At 47.6% G+C, this 15,752-nt stretch overlaps 6 protein-coding genes across 6 annotated transcripts; 2 read left to right on the top strand and 4 right to left on the bottom strand.

Moving 5' to 3' along the window:
* Positions 1–320: 320 nt before the first annotated feature.
* EDB82DRAFT_480161 (uncharacterized protein) lies at positions 321–1,880 on the top strand (the record flags this gene model as incomplete). Its single annotated transcript, XM_065608136.1, has 3 exons — positions 321–615; positions 1,006–1,050; positions 1,330–1,880. 3 exons carry the CDS (start codon positions 321–323, stop codon positions 1,878–1,880), a joined length of 891 nt encoding a protein of 296 aa, XP_065463330.1.
* A 428-nt stretch (positions 1,881–2,308) lies between these two features.
* EDB82DRAFT_513991 (uncharacterized protein) lies at positions 2,309–3,230 on the bottom strand. Its single transcript, XM_025737941.2, has one exon. The coding sequence runs from the start codon at positions 2,874–2,876 to the stop codon at positions 2,463–2,465; it is 414 nt and encodes a 137-aa protein (XP_025592751.1). The 5' UTR covers positions 2,877–3,230; the 3' UTR covers positions 2,309–2,462.
* Positions 3,231–6,717: 3,487 nt separating this feature from the next.
* EDB82DRAFT_436380 (pyridoxal phosphate-dependent transferase) lies at positions 6,718–8,288 on the bottom strand (the record flags this gene model as incomplete). The annotated part of the gene is made up of 6 exons (XM_025737946.2): positions 6,718–6,952; positions 7,007–7,086; positions 7,142–7,265; positions 7,357–7,369; positions 7,434–7,797; positions 7,863–8,288. 6 exons carry the CDS (start codon positions 8,286–8,288, stop codon positions 6,718–6,720), a joined length of 1,242 nt encoding a protein of 413 aa, XP_025592755.2.
* Positions 8,289–10,754: 2,466 nt separating this feature from the next.
* Positions 10,755–12,338, bottom strand: EDB82DRAFT_467805 (RmlC-like cupin domain-containing protein). The gene is made up of 2 exons (XM_025737947.2): positions 11,656–12,338; positions 10,755–11,593 (listed from the first exon to the last, which is right to left on the bottom strand). The coding sequence occupies exons 1-2, from the start codon at positions 12,134–12,136 to the stop codon at positions 10,974–10,976; spliced, it is 1,101 nt and encodes a 366-aa protein (XP_025592756.1). The 5' UTR covers positions 12,137–12,338; the 3' UTR covers positions 10,755–10,973.
* A 1,411-nt stretch (positions 12,339–13,749) lies between these two features.
* EDB82DRAFT_540969 (uncharacterized protein) lies at positions 13,750–15,233 on the top strand. The gene is made up of 2 exons (XM_025737948.2): positions 13,750–14,116; positions 14,171–15,233. Exons 1-2 carry the CDS (start codon positions 13,960–13,962, stop codon positions 14,992–14,994), a joined length of 981 nt encoding a protein of 326 aa, XP_025592757.1. The 5' UTR covers positions 13,750–13,959; the 3' UTR covers positions 14,995–15,233.
* On the bottom strand, positions 15,084–15,669 carry EDB82DRAFT_313218 (uncharacterized protein). The gene has a single exon (XM_065607458.1). It carries the CDS (start codon positions 15,474–15,476, stop codon positions 15,174–15,176), a length of 303 nt encoding a protein of 100 aa, XP_065463331.1. The 5' UTR covers positions 15,477–15,669; the 3' UTR covers positions 15,084–15,173.
* Positions 15,670–15,752: the final 83 nt, after the last annotated feature.

The following is a 15,752-nucleotide window of genomic DNA, read 5'->3' on the forward strand; positions in this document are numbered from 1 at the left end:
TCCTCCACTTCCTTCCCCAAACCTCCAGAATCGACCTCGGAATAGACTCATTGTCCATATCTACTCTGGGATACGACCACGAACGCTCGAATTTTCTACCGAATACGCGGCTATCGACCTGTGACTGATTGTTAGTATTGAGTCATCTTCAGCCGTTGGCAAATTTGTCTACACAGACCCCGCCCATAGCTGAGCCGTTTCCGGACTCGACGTTGAAACATCAACCGACCATCGATTGACTAAAGACACGGAAAAGGAGCAGTTACTGCTTTGGAAATCAATTGAAGGAGGAGTCATTTGTTTCGTTTTAATACGTCAAAATGTCAAACTTCAACGGCCGCCGCGGCCCCAACGTGTCGCAGTATCTCCGTGACCTCAACGCCGTCAACCGTCAGGAGAATGCTCACGATGAGCCTTTCCATATGGAGGAGGACCTCGCCCTCTTTACCAACACTCAATTCTTTGATTTTGAGACTGGTCAGAACACCGACTACCAGGCCCATCCTGTCAAGGTCGACATGGAGGCTTCCCAAAGCACTTCTCCTTCGGATGGAATGACCCCGGCTCCCTCTGTCGTGGGTGATATCGCTACTGGCAACTTTGATTTCATGCAGGGTGAGTTCTCGACTTTTCTGTGTTACGACACTTTCCACCTCAAAATGATGCCGAACTTTGGATCGAGAAGACGTCGCATTTGAGTGAGAGGGATCTGCATCAAAACAGAGAATCAGTGCCATTGCGTTTTACCGCAGAAGACAGAGGTTTTCCCGAACCTTCCTTCTTCTGGGCTATTACGAGTGGCCGAAACTTGACATTGAAGCAGCACTACTATCGCTTATACTGCTCTCTTCACTCCACCATACCATACGCATGGCCACAGTCCAAGCGGATAGCCAGGACCCTTGCGTGAAGGCAACGAAGAGCGTCTTACCGCTATACCAGCATTCAACTCTACTTACCCCACCCTTCTTTGGGACCTTTGTCCTAAGCTGTGTGCCTGCATAGCGCCCTTGGATCATTGGGACAAGTTGTCCCTCTATGCAGGTCTGCGTGAGTGTGGCAGAGGCCTAGGGTCTTAAGCTGGACACTAGTGGCCATATGGACGATGGTGACTATGGCGCAATATCTCGTGATTTGCCGATACTAATCACGACATCGCCATCCCTGCACCTCACTACCACTTCCCAAGTTGGGATAGCCTCTTCCCCAGACCTCAAGTGTCTCTGCAAGACAATGACTACTCGTCAACTCCACAAGCCTATTATCTCTTCCTTTACTTCAGTCATGATACTTGACTCTTCTCGACATCAACTGACCATACCATGGCAGGCGACTTCAGCTTCCCCGACTTCACAGGTCCTTATCCATCAACCCCCATGACCGCCTTTGCCGATGGCGCTCAGAACTTTGCTCCTCTGCAGCCTAGTGCCCCTACCAACTACCAGTCTGTGACACAGCAGCAGCAAGCTCCCCAATTTACTCAGCCAACTGCTCCTCAGCCTTCGCTCGAGAAGCGCAACTCTGAGAGTTCCGGCAGTTCCGGACGCGGATCCCTCAACTTCGAAGAAGCCTCTCGCCATGCTGCTGAAGAGGACAAGCGAAGACGCAACACTGCCGCCAGCGCTCGCTTCCGCATCAAGAAGAAGCAGCGTGAGCAAGCCCTCGAGAAGTCTGCCAAGGAGATGTCCGAAAAGGTGTCTGTCTTGGAGAGCAAGGTGTCACAGCTTGAGACCGAGAACAAGTGGCTTAAGAACCTCTTGGTTGATAAGAACGAGGGCAACGATGAGATCATTGCTCTATGGAAGGAGTTCGCCGCATCCAAGAACACCAACAAGCCCGAGTCAAAAGCCAAGTCCTCCGTTAAGGATGAGACAAGGTGATCCAACGAAACTAAGAAAGTGAAGCAAAATCTTGGGACGACCTTTAATGAAGAAGGCCGGACGGCGTTTCTTCTGGCTCGGTTTGCATCTAGTGGGGGCTACGTGGCGTTATTTCTGATCTTTTCAACAATATCTGGGGGTATAAGGAGCATGATGATGATACATTGGGTATGGCTATCAAGGCTGCCCGGCACGGCACATACACAACATTAAAAATTCACGGGGTATAGCGAGGGAGTGAGAGATGGGTATAAATATACGATTGCCTAAAGCAATTGATAGAGACCAGTCCCTGGGTTCGGACGACACGACAGACTGGGTGGAGGTTTTTGTTTTACTTGTCATGATATCAACGGGCATACGATAAATCGTTTCCGTAACTAGTTTCTTATTCCATGTTCAACACTCTTTGGTCCGAAGAAACCACGCTTTTTTGAAAAGCTAGTGTTTATTGAGTTAATAATAGAACTCTTCTCACATCCAAACCTGCTACTCGCTTTCACTCATGTCGTGACCATATGTACGTCTTTCGCTTTCTCGTCTCATTTGCCAAAATTGCCATTGTGAACATTTATCTCACTCTCATTTCTGCCCCTCCTCTGCTGCCTTTTTTGCTTTAAGAACATCCATCCGCTCCTTGTTCCTCTTTCCCAACAACCTCAAGGTCTGCGCCTTTTCATGCTCCGTCATGCCCGCCCAGTTTCCAATCCTACCCATGGTCCCATCTCTGTTGACCACGAGGGGCCCCATGGAGTCGAGTGCGACAGACTCTCCAACACGTAGCTCCGTCACGCCATCCCCCCTGCTGTTAGAGGCGGCGGTGTCTGAGCCTGGGGCTGGTAGTGGGAGGGGGTTCTTGTTGCCATTGGTCTCTGCCTGCGCAGGCTGCTGCTGATCGTCCTTGGACATTGTGCTAGAAAAGCGAAAGGCTGATGGTGTGTGGCGGTGGTAGTTGTTTAGACGTGTGATGATAAAGCGCGGGAACCGCTTAAGCATAATGTGGTTTGGCTTGTGTTGTATATGCCTTCACTCAGTGAATTGAGTGAATGTGTGTTTTGCAGATACCAGCTGAGATATAAAGGCTCTCACTGGGAATTGTCTCGAGTTTGTTGGATTGTTTATGAGGTTCAATTATATCAAGAAAGTGAGAGGTTGTAAGTGTTTATACAGTGGAGCGCTGGATGGGATTTGTTAAGAGCATGATAGAAAAAAATGGAAGCTGATGGTGCAGTTGTGAGGCTAGCCACTAAGAATGGATCCCTGCGTGTGTTCTAGAACTAGCCGCGATACTCACTAACCGCATGAACATGGAAACTGCTGCATCAACTGATGATTCTGATATGTTCCAAGTCATGACGGTACTTACTGATGTACTAATTGTGAAAACCGTCTCAGTACGTTGTCAACTTGTGCGAAACCGGTGAGAGAATAACTAGCTCTCATTCCTAATTCCAGCCTTCAAAATATTTAAAGCATGGCCCAGCTACACAGGTCTTGGGGTTAGAAACATAATACCACTCGCCTAAGAGATAAAATATTATTTTAGGCAGTGCTTTTATGGCATGTTATTTTCGCTCTTAGGTTATTTATTTGCTGTATACTAAGCCTAGACCTTAAGTTTTCTGCCATCCCACAGGTGCCTGCCTAGCCAGACTCAAAATTCCACGATGCATCTACTATTGTGCTCTATGCCGCTGAGCTCCTCTCTTTCACTTACCATCACCCCCATCACAGGTCATACGAGGTGTTGAACCAAATATACGGATCGTGCATACACGTTCAGTTTGGTATGTCAACTTCAATTTAATGATCGACCGCCACTAACTTTGTCTCTTACCTTAGACTGGCGAAACCCATACTCCCAAGGAACTTGCAGAGAATGCCGCGTTTGTCACACCCGCTTGCGATCGAGATCCCCGCAATGGCTGTGACTCTCGCCTCCTATCTTTGATGTCTTGATGTTGCTGCTTCCACTCCTCTCCTGGCCGAGTCTTCGCGGGGTAGGCATGCTGACTGGCTCGAGAATCTCGACCCTACTCATATCATGCTTGTTGCTCGTCATATCGCCGAGCAAGAGCCTGTTTCCCTTGTTTCGGTCCACTACGTCGGTCAAAGACCAGTTGGCCGGGATGAAGAGGAAGACTTGAATGATGAAGACGAATGGGATGATATCTCCCAGTGGAACTCGATGACAATGACGAAGGCATTGAAGAATACTCAGGAAAGGACGATGATGCCGACTTGATTTGGTTCCGGACCAACATGTCCAGTTGTGCAGGAGGCTCTGTGCCTGGAGTTGACAATATTCAACAGCTTGGTTCCATCTTCCCAGGGAGAAAAGGGAGATGACTCGGCAGTTCCGATCGCTCCTTTCCAAGATACTGATGATCTATTAGATCACATTTTCTCGCACACAAAAAGTATTAGAGAAGGAAGACCTCCAGCCCAAGGACCTTTTAGACCTCCCTGAGGTCCCGTTTAACTTACAACACCGATTGGTATACCTCGACGTAGCGACTCGATTGCCGCAGGGCCAGATTAAGTTTGGGTCATCAAAGTTAACCCTTCGGGCAAAGCGCGTTAAGGTGCTTGCAAAGAATGCAGATCCATCATTATCTGGCGACATTCGAGAGTACATTGGCTCGTCTATATCAAAGGAAGGGGTCGGAACTGCCTTGCCCAACATGAGGCAGCAGCAATGAGCCCCGAGTCTGAGGGTTCCCACTATAACTTCATTAAGCAAGCCAATGTGATTCCAAATTTCCGGGTGATAGGAATTTGGGACAACCCTTGGCTGGCTGGCGGCAACCCACAAGACACACTGTGATCAAGTCCTCTATTATGTGAGAGCCTAATTATCACATATCGAGATATGCACAGCGGGAACACAGAGTCAAGAGACGTACCGCACCGCTATCGGTCAAGTGCGCCTTTTGAAATTGACCACATGTTAAGAGAAGGTTTCCAACTGCCACAGCTGGGACAATCTGGGTTCAACTGAGCCTGGCCACTGGTCCAGGGCTGTCCTGGATCAACGATCCACGCAACCTGGTGTGCAAATGAAGATTGTGGAAAGTCGACAAAAGGTGCTGTACCTGGAGCAGTTAAGTCTCGATTTCTTGTACCCCTGCATCGCGACGATCCTCTGGGTCTTCGGTTTTGTATGCCTTGTGTTGGACACTACGAGAAAGAAGGGGATCTTCCTACGTGACAAGGAACTCCTAACGGGCGACTGCATGAAACCCGGCACTCATCAGTAAACAAAAAGTGGTTTGCTGATGGAAACCCACGCAAGTGCTATAATTGCGAGGTACCTATTCCTAAGAATGCATTCCTATATGGCTTTGCCAGTGGGTAGTAGAGAAACTGGCCTCCTAAGTCTTAAAGTATAAAAATAAGTGGTCTAAAAACTATTGTCTAAGGAGCATAAACTGACCTACTGTTTTCGTCTCTTATGCTTTAAGCGGTCAATTTTTCTGATACTAAGGCTTTGCTGAGGGGATCTACTGTTTCCGCTGTGATTAGTACTGATGTTCTAACTTTAAGGAGTGAAACGGGGCTACTGCACAATGATGAAGAGGAATGGACCGAATGCTCTGTATGTCAGTTGCAGTGCGGGTCTCATCACGACAAATGGGACTTCAAAATCCTTTGCTATGATTACAATCAAGCCCGCTGATGTCACAATCCTCGAGGGACGATGGGCACTGTGGAATCAGATACACTGGGCTCGCTGCAGTAACCCAAGCTGCCAGAGCAAGCTTCCTGCAAACACAGGATTTTGAAGGTTTGTTGAAGATACGAAGCAGAATGTCTGGCATTGTCTCGTCTGTGACTGGGCGTGGGCACTATTCGGACCAGTTGGAACTAGCATGGTGAATTCTTGACCATTAGCAGTGGAAAGGATGCAGTTGTTGCGATCGAGATCCTATACGTTGCAGGGCCTGCTACAATTTCTATAGCAGGCACAATGATCCCGCCGGAACTTGAGAGATGCGGGAATCCAAATTGCAATATGGACAGCACCAACTACATGGGCCAGTGAAACTTCTTCGCAGACTTCCGTACCTGCAGAAACCCGAATTGCAACAATGACCACAGTAACTACACAGGCTGTTGGTTGTATGACCCGGAACACAAGGGCGACGAGGACTATGTCCGTTGTCAACCTTGCTATGATTATCTAAGAAACCACGACAATGAAGAAGGAATTCCTGGTCCTCCTAAACCAACAACTAGAAGCTGCAAGAACTCTCATTACGGGGCAGACAACACTAACTACGAACGCTGCTGGAGCTTCCTCCCAGGCTATCGAGGTGACGAAGATTACTTGCATTATGATTCTTGTATAAGGTACTGGAAGGCTCGCGCAGGTGGGTCGCATCATAAGTGCTGATTTAGTGGTTTATGAAAGTATTAGATCAGCTTTAGTGAGTTTAGAGTATATAGTCTAAGAGCGTGCTAATATTTTCGTCTGGTTTGAAGTGTCTATTCTCTTTGTGACACGCCAGATAGGTATCCTTGAAAAGTTATTGTGGTTGTTAACGGTAGATACACGATCGCGCGAGAAGTGCTAAACAAGAATAATATAGATCCCTTGATCTATAAAGAGGTATTTACTTTAATTTTAGGTTGTGATCCTCTCACTCGACTTATTGGTCTAAACCATACATCTTCAACGCATGACGGTCGTGATTCTACATAAGAGACCCCACACACCTCCAACTGTTCTGTGCTTACAACCTTCGCCAGCTTTCAGTTATCGTTTAGTTAAGCTTACGGTGCCTATGTTGTGTTAGCCCTGTATCCTAGAGAAATCCGCAGAACTCGCCAACACTTACTTCTGAACAACGCGCTCAATGGCGTCCATTCCCATCTTGAGGACATCCATGCGAGGACCGTATGAAAGTCTCACAAAGTGATGGCAAGGGGAGTCGAAAAGATCACGGCGACGCGAAGGGTTGAGATCAAAGAAGATACCAGGCACCACAATGACCTTCTCCTCCAGACAGGCCTGGAAGAAGTTGAGACCGTCGGCGATGGTTTCGGGGAGACCCTCGAGGTTGAGCCAACTGCATGCTGATTAGCGGAGGTCTATCGAGTCCTTGACATGGGGTATTGCTTACAGATAGAAGGTCGAGTCGGGCACATACTTGATGATGAAACCCATCTCGCGAAGACGTCGGACGACGTAATCACGCTTGTCCTGTGAAATTGTTAGCAATGTCAATCCTCATAGGTCACGACTTTCCAAGACGTACCCGGAAGTGAGATTGGAGGTGAATCATTTCATTCTGAACGAGGCTTGGCTCGAGCATAGGAATAGCGGCTTCCTGGAAAGGATGAGAAGCTCCACCGTCGAGGTAAGAACCACATGAGCCAATGCTATTACCGTGTTAGTTGTGCTTGTCCGCAAAAGTCAAAACACCAAAACCCGGTTTAGGGCGAAATTTCAAAGAATCGGGTCACAACTCACGCATTAATGTACTCTAAATGAATATTGTTAGCTTCTTTTCCATTGTCTTGCTTGTTTTGTGGTGGATTTGTGCTTACCCTTGGGTCCCAAGATCCAGGCGATTCTCCATCCTGGCAAACGGAAGCGCTTAGTGAGACCATCGATAATCAGAACGTCATCTTCGTCCACGTCATCAACGTTCTCGGCTGCTGAGATAGTGGTGCCATCGCAGTTAGAAGTGTAGTTATACCCAGAGTAGAACTCGTCTGAGATGAAGGTTGCCCTCTCTCGGCAGAGGTCCTGGATTTCGGCCAACTCGGGATTTTGGATAACCCGACCAGTGGGATTACGAGGGTTTGAGGTGAGGATAACGGAAGTGCCGCGAGCAATTTCCTCGGCAATCTTGTCAGGATGAATGTGGTAGCCGTCCTCCTCAGATAGGGGCACGGGAATAGCGGCGAACTGGGAAATTTATCAGCACCCAACCATTAACAGATATAGCGGTTTTCACTCGTTTAAAAACTCACGTTCTTGAAGAGACTCAGCATTTCATTGTAGGCCGTGTAGTCTGGCAAGAAGAAAGACAGGTATGAGTTACCCAGGACGGCAGCGATACGGATCAGACCGGCACGACCACCAGGGACAATAGCAACGTTCTCCCAAGTATACTGGCTGTCCTTTCCCTGTCGGTGGGCCTCGTTGTAGAGCTTGGCAACAGCCTCTCTCAGGGGCTTGATACCAGCTGTAGGGCCGTACTCACGGCCAGCCATGGAGATGTTGATGGTCTCGGGTCGGGGGAAGCAACCCTCGATATCGTCCTCTACCTCGGGGGCACCCTGGCCAAGGTTGGCCCATGAATCGGGGTTCTCAAGGTAGCCATACTCGGAGGCTCGCTCTGTACACCAGATAACACCAGTGGATGATCGGCTGGCATCGAGGCCAGCATGGGGCATGTGGCCTTCATGAGCGCTTCGGAACTGACGATGAACCTTGGATTGGAATTCTGTATTGGTCTGATTAGCATTCTGCTATTGCAATTACGATTATGAAGCTGTGTTGCGATCTTGGTTTTGACAATGACGTTGTGGGGAACTGCAGCCAAGCTCCATGGACAGCTCCAGGTAAGGCGGGTTTGGAGGGGTAACTAAGGTCAGGGGACTGTACATAGGTGGACATGGAGGGGCAACCATGAACGACAGGGATCGAAGAGGGGAAAAGCCAGCCCAGAAAAGCAATGCACAGCAATGCAACGCCCCATTGGTGCCGGTAGTCAAAAGGCGGGACGGTGAGGGGAGGTGAGAAAACGGTGAGGAGAGTAGGAAGGTAGATGAGGGTTTTGGCTGGTGTGGGAGTGACAGAACGCGAAGTTCATGAAGCTGGTGCACAGTCTTTGCAGAGAGCTGAGATGCAGCTCAAAGCGAGGTCTCAGAGTTCCAAGACACACCAAAGCCGTCATGAGACAGCGTCAGGCAAAGGAAAGACATAAACACATACCGTTGGTCGAAGGCTCGGTGGTACTGAAACGGCGGGCAAGCATCTTGGGCTTGGGTTCGCCAGTATGGCGGTTGATAGAGAACTTGCGTCCACTAAACGACATGGTGGGCGGTAGTAGGATGGCGCTTCGATATAGGATAGAAGTATCTGCGCAGAGGTTTAAGGAGTATTTGGTTTTATGGCCTCAAACCAAATGATGATGATGATGAGTAGGAGTAGAGTAGGAGTTCTTCGTTGGTTGCAAGGTCCCCGCTAGATTTTGGGGGTACGTTCTTAGTCAATGGAGCTCTAGCTTAGTGAGGTCCAGTCATGCAAGTCAAATCGCAGTAGTAGTCGCGACAGTGGGAGATGGAACGAGAAAAAGAATCGGTGAGGTAAAGAAGAAAGAAGGGACGGGAGAAAAAATCAAGGTGGATGAATTTACGGGGTGATTGCATATATTTTAAGTGCAAAGCTACCTACGACATGATGGATCAAATCGGTCACCAAAAGAATTAGGGTGGGACCAGGTTTGCTCAGGCTGGAATTTCCAGGGACTGTACTCCCTACCAGAATGCCTTGTATGTCTGTGTATCACCAACAAGGAGAAGAAACGGTAGAAACGAAAGCCATTCAGCATCGAGCATGGTCTGTGAGTTAGCATTGACCTGACCTGAGAGGTAAAGGAGGAATGCGATTGGATTGAGCTGACTATCTCCTGGAAGGATGTGTGCATCATGCATTGGACATTGACGGAAAACGGCATCTTTTTTGGAGCAACCATTTGACAGGAATAATGATCGTCTTGCGTAATGAGGCGAGTGGCTCTGAATCGCTTCAAAAGCCTCGATCAACAGCTCCAGCTCACACCGAATGTTACAGACACCAACGTTCCCGCTATGACAATGCAATGCTAATCCTGGGGTAAAAAAGAAATGGCCCCCCTTTCCCCTTGGGCAAATGCTGATACGACTTGTCAGATTTGTTTTGGAGTCGAGACGCTTCTCTTACAAATACCAGATACAGTTACAGTATATCTTCAGGCGTACCAGCTTCGTCCAATCATTCATCTGCCCTAAATGTTTTGTTTTTTTTGCTTTCTGTATCAGAGTTTCTGAATCTGACGAGGCACCCTGAATTCATCTTTGACTTTATAGTGACAACTTTATAATCTGCTGTATTCTTTGAATCAAATATTTGAATATTTCAACTTCAAACTCGCTCATTGTACCCAATATCGACCCGATCAGACTGACTTGTCCCGAACAGGACCCGCATTGTAGAATCGCATAATGACGATCCTTAAGATATCGTTACCTAAAACCTCCAACACTGCCAAGTTCGTTTCTCCCCTTACCCACAGCGCCTCCATCCACCCAACCCATCCGGACCGATCTTTACCTAGACTCGCCGTCAAATATCAAGTATCACACCCGTGGCCGTCAAACTATTGATACCCTTCACCGAGTGAAATGTCGCGCATCTCTAGAAAAGGAAGCTCGGTATGAACCCGAAACTGAAATACCTTAGAATCTCGCTAGAACACCCTGAAAAGAACTGTCTTGACATGATATCGGTCAGGGAACACGTCCGGTTGGCCCCGATCTCAAGGGTCTTTGGTTAAAGAGGCTGGCGAATCATGAGACATACACGTTACTTGGACTCTGTGTGGGACGTTTTGTATACGGCGAGGCTTGAGAATGGACTCCTATGCTCACCGTGCTTAACTCAACTACGCCGCGGAACGGGACGGCATCGCCATTGCATAGACAGGTGCACGGAAGCTGTTTGCGTTATTCGCGCAATATCCTAGTACAGTATCTATACAAGCAATTCAAAGCATTGCAGCATTAACTTGAGAGACGACTTACACGCCAGGGATAGTTGCTCTTGGTCTCAGAGCGACGCAGTAGAAATACAGGGTAGCATCAACTCAAATAGTTTCACGTTGTCTCATTCGCAACCCAAAAACGCGTAATAGTTAGTATGAAGAAAGATTCCCGAGATAACATGAATTTTCATTTTAGACACGATTCTTATATGCTAGCTAATCATTTCGTAAAAGAGACCAGCCCAAACGCTCCCAATTTTGATTTTTCAAACAGAAACAAGCAAATTTCCCACTTTAACGCCACAATGACAAAAACATATATCCAAATTTTCGTTTAGCCCCTCATGGACTTTCCAATCTCACTCTGCCAGTCCTCAGCTCGTTCAAAACCGTTGGAGTGTGTCTGGTAGTCAAACAGAGCCTTTGCAACGTCCTCCTTGGAAGTAAGGACAAAGGGACCGTACTGGATAACAGGTTGATCCAAGGGAGTACCAGCAATGATAGCTACTCGAGCGGATTTGGTAGCACCGGCGTCAACCTCAAAGTGAACAACATCACCTTGAGGCTCAAAAACAATGTTGTGGTACTGCTCAACAACGCGCTTCTGGTCATCGTTGCCAACAATAACCTGTCCCTCAAGAGTATAGGCAAAGGCGTTCCAGTTAGGGGGTAGAGGCTGGGTGACCTTGCCACCGGGCTGGATCTCAATGTCGAGGAACCAGACGGGTGTATAGGCGAGATCCTTAACTGAATCGATACCGTGGCTCTGACCAGAAATGACCTTTATGGTGACCTTGTCGTCGTCAACCTTGGCAATGGGGATCTCTGAGCTCTTGAGATCGCGGTAACGAGGCTCACAGGCCTTGAGCTCCTTGGGGAGATCGACCCAGAGTTGAAGACCGATATTGGCGCTGCCGTCGGCATTTTGCTGGGGCATCTCTGCATGCACGATACCTGGAGAAAATGTTAGTAAATCTGAAATTTGATACGAGAATGAGAAGAGTGAAAGTACATACCTTTTCCGGCAGTCATGAACTGAAGATCTCCAGCGGAGAGGGTGCCTCGGTTACCAGCAAAATCCTCATGGTCCATACCACCCTCGAGAAGGTAAGTAATGGTCTCTTGACCACGATGAGGGTGATCAGGGAATCCAGCGCCGGGCTTGACAGAGAAGTGATCAAGCATCAGGAAAGGAGAAAAGTTGCGCAGCTGAGGAGTACCAATTGATCGACGAACGCGAGCACCAGCACCCTCGGATTGCTCAACAGCAAGGAAGACCTTGCGAATAGCTCGATGAGCAGACATTTCGGTAGCGTAAAGGTGATGGGTGTCCTTTTGTTGGTCGGTAATCTTGTCGCTGTAGATATAAGATAGAGGCGTAAGAGTCTTTAACACTTCGAAAGTAGATGTAGCTGTGTCTTTGAAACGAGTTTGAAATAAGGCAATGGCAGCTAAAGCGATGAATGCTGAGATGAAGATGCTTCGGAAAAGTGTCATGACAAGAGAGGATGGATGGGGAGGGGGATTTATATACTAGGATGATCAAGAGTAGGATGAGAAAATGATTTTACAAGCAACGACAAATCAGTAGAAATAGATGGAATATTAAGTTGAGCCATTGGGTCAGATCTGGAGGATTGTGGAGGTATTGGCGATGTTTAGTAAATGTTACATCAGCAGCTAGATTGAGGTTTTACCGCTTATAGCCACTATAAGTTGAGGGATTGCGATGGTTTGCTAACGCTGACCAAGGTGATGGTGTGTCCAATAAGTGGGGGTAATTACTAAAGGCTTATCATGATACGCCATCTGCTGAGTGAGTATCCGTATTTCCGATTAGCCTCCATAACCTCCTTCTAGACGACCCAGCAGATGATAATATATTTGGTCTTGAACTTTTGAGATATGAATGAACAGCCAGACTAATTGGAATCCGACTTGGCAATGTCATCTCTCACCTTGTTGCGGCTAACTATCCTGATACCTTGAGGAAGAATATTCCCGCTTTCATAGAAGAGGGGAAAGATTACAACTAACGCAGTTCATGCAGGTCAAACTATAAGAGGTCGAGACACCTTAAAACTCTTGGTGTATAAGAAACCCCGGAAGATGAGGCTCTGTTCCTCTCGCTGCCAGGCACATTGTAAGGCTGGGAGGGGCTCCATAGATTATCGTCCTACCTGCGGTTGCCTTTTTGATGGGTTTAAATACTTGCACTTTATGTTAGCTTGTGACTTGTGTCTCGTAGTTGCGCAAGTTATTGAAATAGATGCACTATTTCTTTAAACAGTTACAATTATCAATGGAAGCTCAATCTGTAAACACAAAAAGGATGCGGCTGTCCCTACTATACTCAATACACTTGACAGCAATGCCGAGATTGAAGGACACAAGGCCATCACAAGGTTGATTGATAAGGATACTGTGCCATTTACACGAGGTAGTGGGTGCACGCATATATGCAAGCTGCGGCGATGGCTGACAGAAAAACACTCAATGACAAGATGCTGCTGCTTGGCCTTGTGATTTCTGTCTAGGCGTCATGTCAGGAGCCGTCCGCACAGGGGGTATTTATGATTTGAGGGTGTACCACTATTGGTATCGATCGTCTGTCTGAAACCAACAGACTGAGAAAAAAAAGCAAAGAAACCAAAGGATCAAACAAGACAATGCATGGGGAACCAGCAAGAGAGGTCCCAAGGGAATGGTAGCGACTACAAAGCGGTAACGTATAGTGTTTGCCATTGGTCATGTCACATGAATTCTCATTTCAAGGCTGTGCTGGCGGCGATGACAGGGGCTGAGTCGTGGCACTAATGCACGCCATTTAACTGCTGTCAAACAAGACCTAACTAAGAAAGCCTTGTAGGACGCCTAAAAATTACTGTCAGGCGAACCACGCCGCCTGCGGAGTAACTAGTAACTGCGCCTTTCGTACAACAACACCATTAGAGAGAAACGCAAACATCCAACATGGAATCTTCGCCAACGTTATTTGGCCACAAGACGCGAATAGCGAAACTTCTGCGATATGCCTTGTATGCCTAGCGATTTTAGATAGATAGGTATATAGAGACCATCAACAATGTTAAACATCACTAGAAATCATCATCCAATCTATCAGTAAACAAGTTTACTTCACAAAGTAATAACAAACACCAGTAACAAAGAGCTTATACACAATCAACCGGCCCGACTTTACTAAAATTTGTCACTGCCACAAGCCAAACAAAGAGAGTTAATCAGCCACACTTACTCTCCTTCCAAACTCAACTTTCCAACAAAACTCACATAAAATAAAAGAGACCACTCCTCTCCCAATGCCGCACGCAACTTCCTCCTCGCCCAGAATGTTCAACCGCATCAAAGATAAATTCTCCATAAAGAAGCCATCAACAGACATGAAGAGCGAAATCGATATGGGTAACTCAAACACAACCCCCAGGCACGGTTACACCAATCCCTTCCTCGATACCCGTAAGTCACACCCCTAAGCTTCTTCTTTGACCTTACGACTAACACCTCTTACAGCTGACGAGGCACCTCCTGCCTATGAGCCAACTATCAAGTCTTCCAACCTCGATATTCCTCGTCGAGTTGCTTCTCCGGCACCCAGCCTCTCCAGCGTAACAAGTGCAGAGGATAAATATGCTTTCCTTTCAACCTTTGATACCATATTTATCATTGATGACTCCGGTTCCATGGCTGGCCGATCATGGAGAGAAGTCCGCGAAGCACTCAGCTCAATCGCACCAATCTGCACATCGCACGACCCTGACGGTATCGACGTTTACTTCCTGAACCACCGGTCATCCGCCGTTGGATCTGGCACGCAAGCCCCTGGAGGATACTACAACATCCGTGACGCCAGGCAAGTCGAGCACCTCTTCAAATCTGTCCGGCCATGCGGTTCTACACCCACTGGAGCTCGTCTGCACGGTATTCTCAAGCCTTATGTCTCGCACATCGCTCGTCGCGCTGAGAACATCGACTCGACCAAGCCGGTCAACATCATCATGATCACCGACGGCTGTCCTACTGATGACCCAGAAAGCATCATCGTGCACCACGCCAGGAAGCTCGACCAGATCGAGGCACCTCCTCACCAGGTTGGAATCCAGTTCTTCCAGGTCGGAAACGAGCTTGGCGCTACAAAGGCTCTCCGCGAGCTGGACGACGACCTTGCTGGGCAGGGTATTCGTGATATGGTTGATACAGCCACATGGAACTCTACTAATTTGAACCACAACCAGTCGTTATCTGCAGAGGGTATTCTCAAGGTTGTTCTTGGTGCGGTTGTGCGACGTCTTGATCGCCGGGCTACTCGTGGCTCTCCTCAAGGCCGCGGTTACTAAGGCTTCTATTTGTAGCGACACGGCTCTTTAGCATATGAACCGTGGCTTCTTTCTTTTGTATGTATTACTACGGGGTGGTATGTTGTCTTTACTTGATACCAGGGGAGTTTCTGGAACTTATAAGTTTAGACTAGATGGTGATCCAGGTCAACAGTACTGGAAACATACTCTCACGAGATTTAAATCACAGGCTTCACTGCCATTTTAGTGTACCAAAAAAAAAAATCAATTATTATTACATGTAATGACTCATCTTGACGTCTCTCTTGGATATCTTCGCCTCTCTCTCCTGCTGAAGGCAGTCCGTATCCCAGGACGTTTCCCACGACTTGTCGTAAACCCCCATAGTAGTAGTGTTCCATGAAGACTGACTTCTTCCTCAAGTGCCAAGAACACCCTTGTACTGTTTTTCCTAGTTTCCCCAGAACGGAAAAGAAAACGAAAACGCAAAGAAACAAACCCATATGCGGGGGATAGATCATCGTTCAATCTCCAGAAGGGAAATGTGATTGCATATGGTGTATCCTTTTCCATGAATGAAAACCCAATCGCCGTTGTGCATGCAGAAAATTCGGCATGTATAAAGAAAACAAATACCCGTAGTATCAAGTAACAAAACGCCTAACCGCCTGATTGATCTGGGCGGCTATATCTGAGATGTGTTGACTGGAGGAGATGGTCCTTCTCTGGGTGTCAATGCGTTGTCGCAACGTGAATTCGTGGTCAAAATTAGAATGACATAATGGCACATGTTGATT

Source organism: Fusarium venenatum, assembly GCF_020744135.1.
Source record: "Fusarium venenatum strain MPI-CAGE-CH-0201 chromosome Unknown EDB82scaffold_4, whole genome shotgun sequence".
Classification (NCBI taxonomy): Eukaryota; Fungi; Ascomycota; class Sordariomycetes; order Hypocreales; family Nectriaceae; genus Fusarium; species Fusarium venenatum.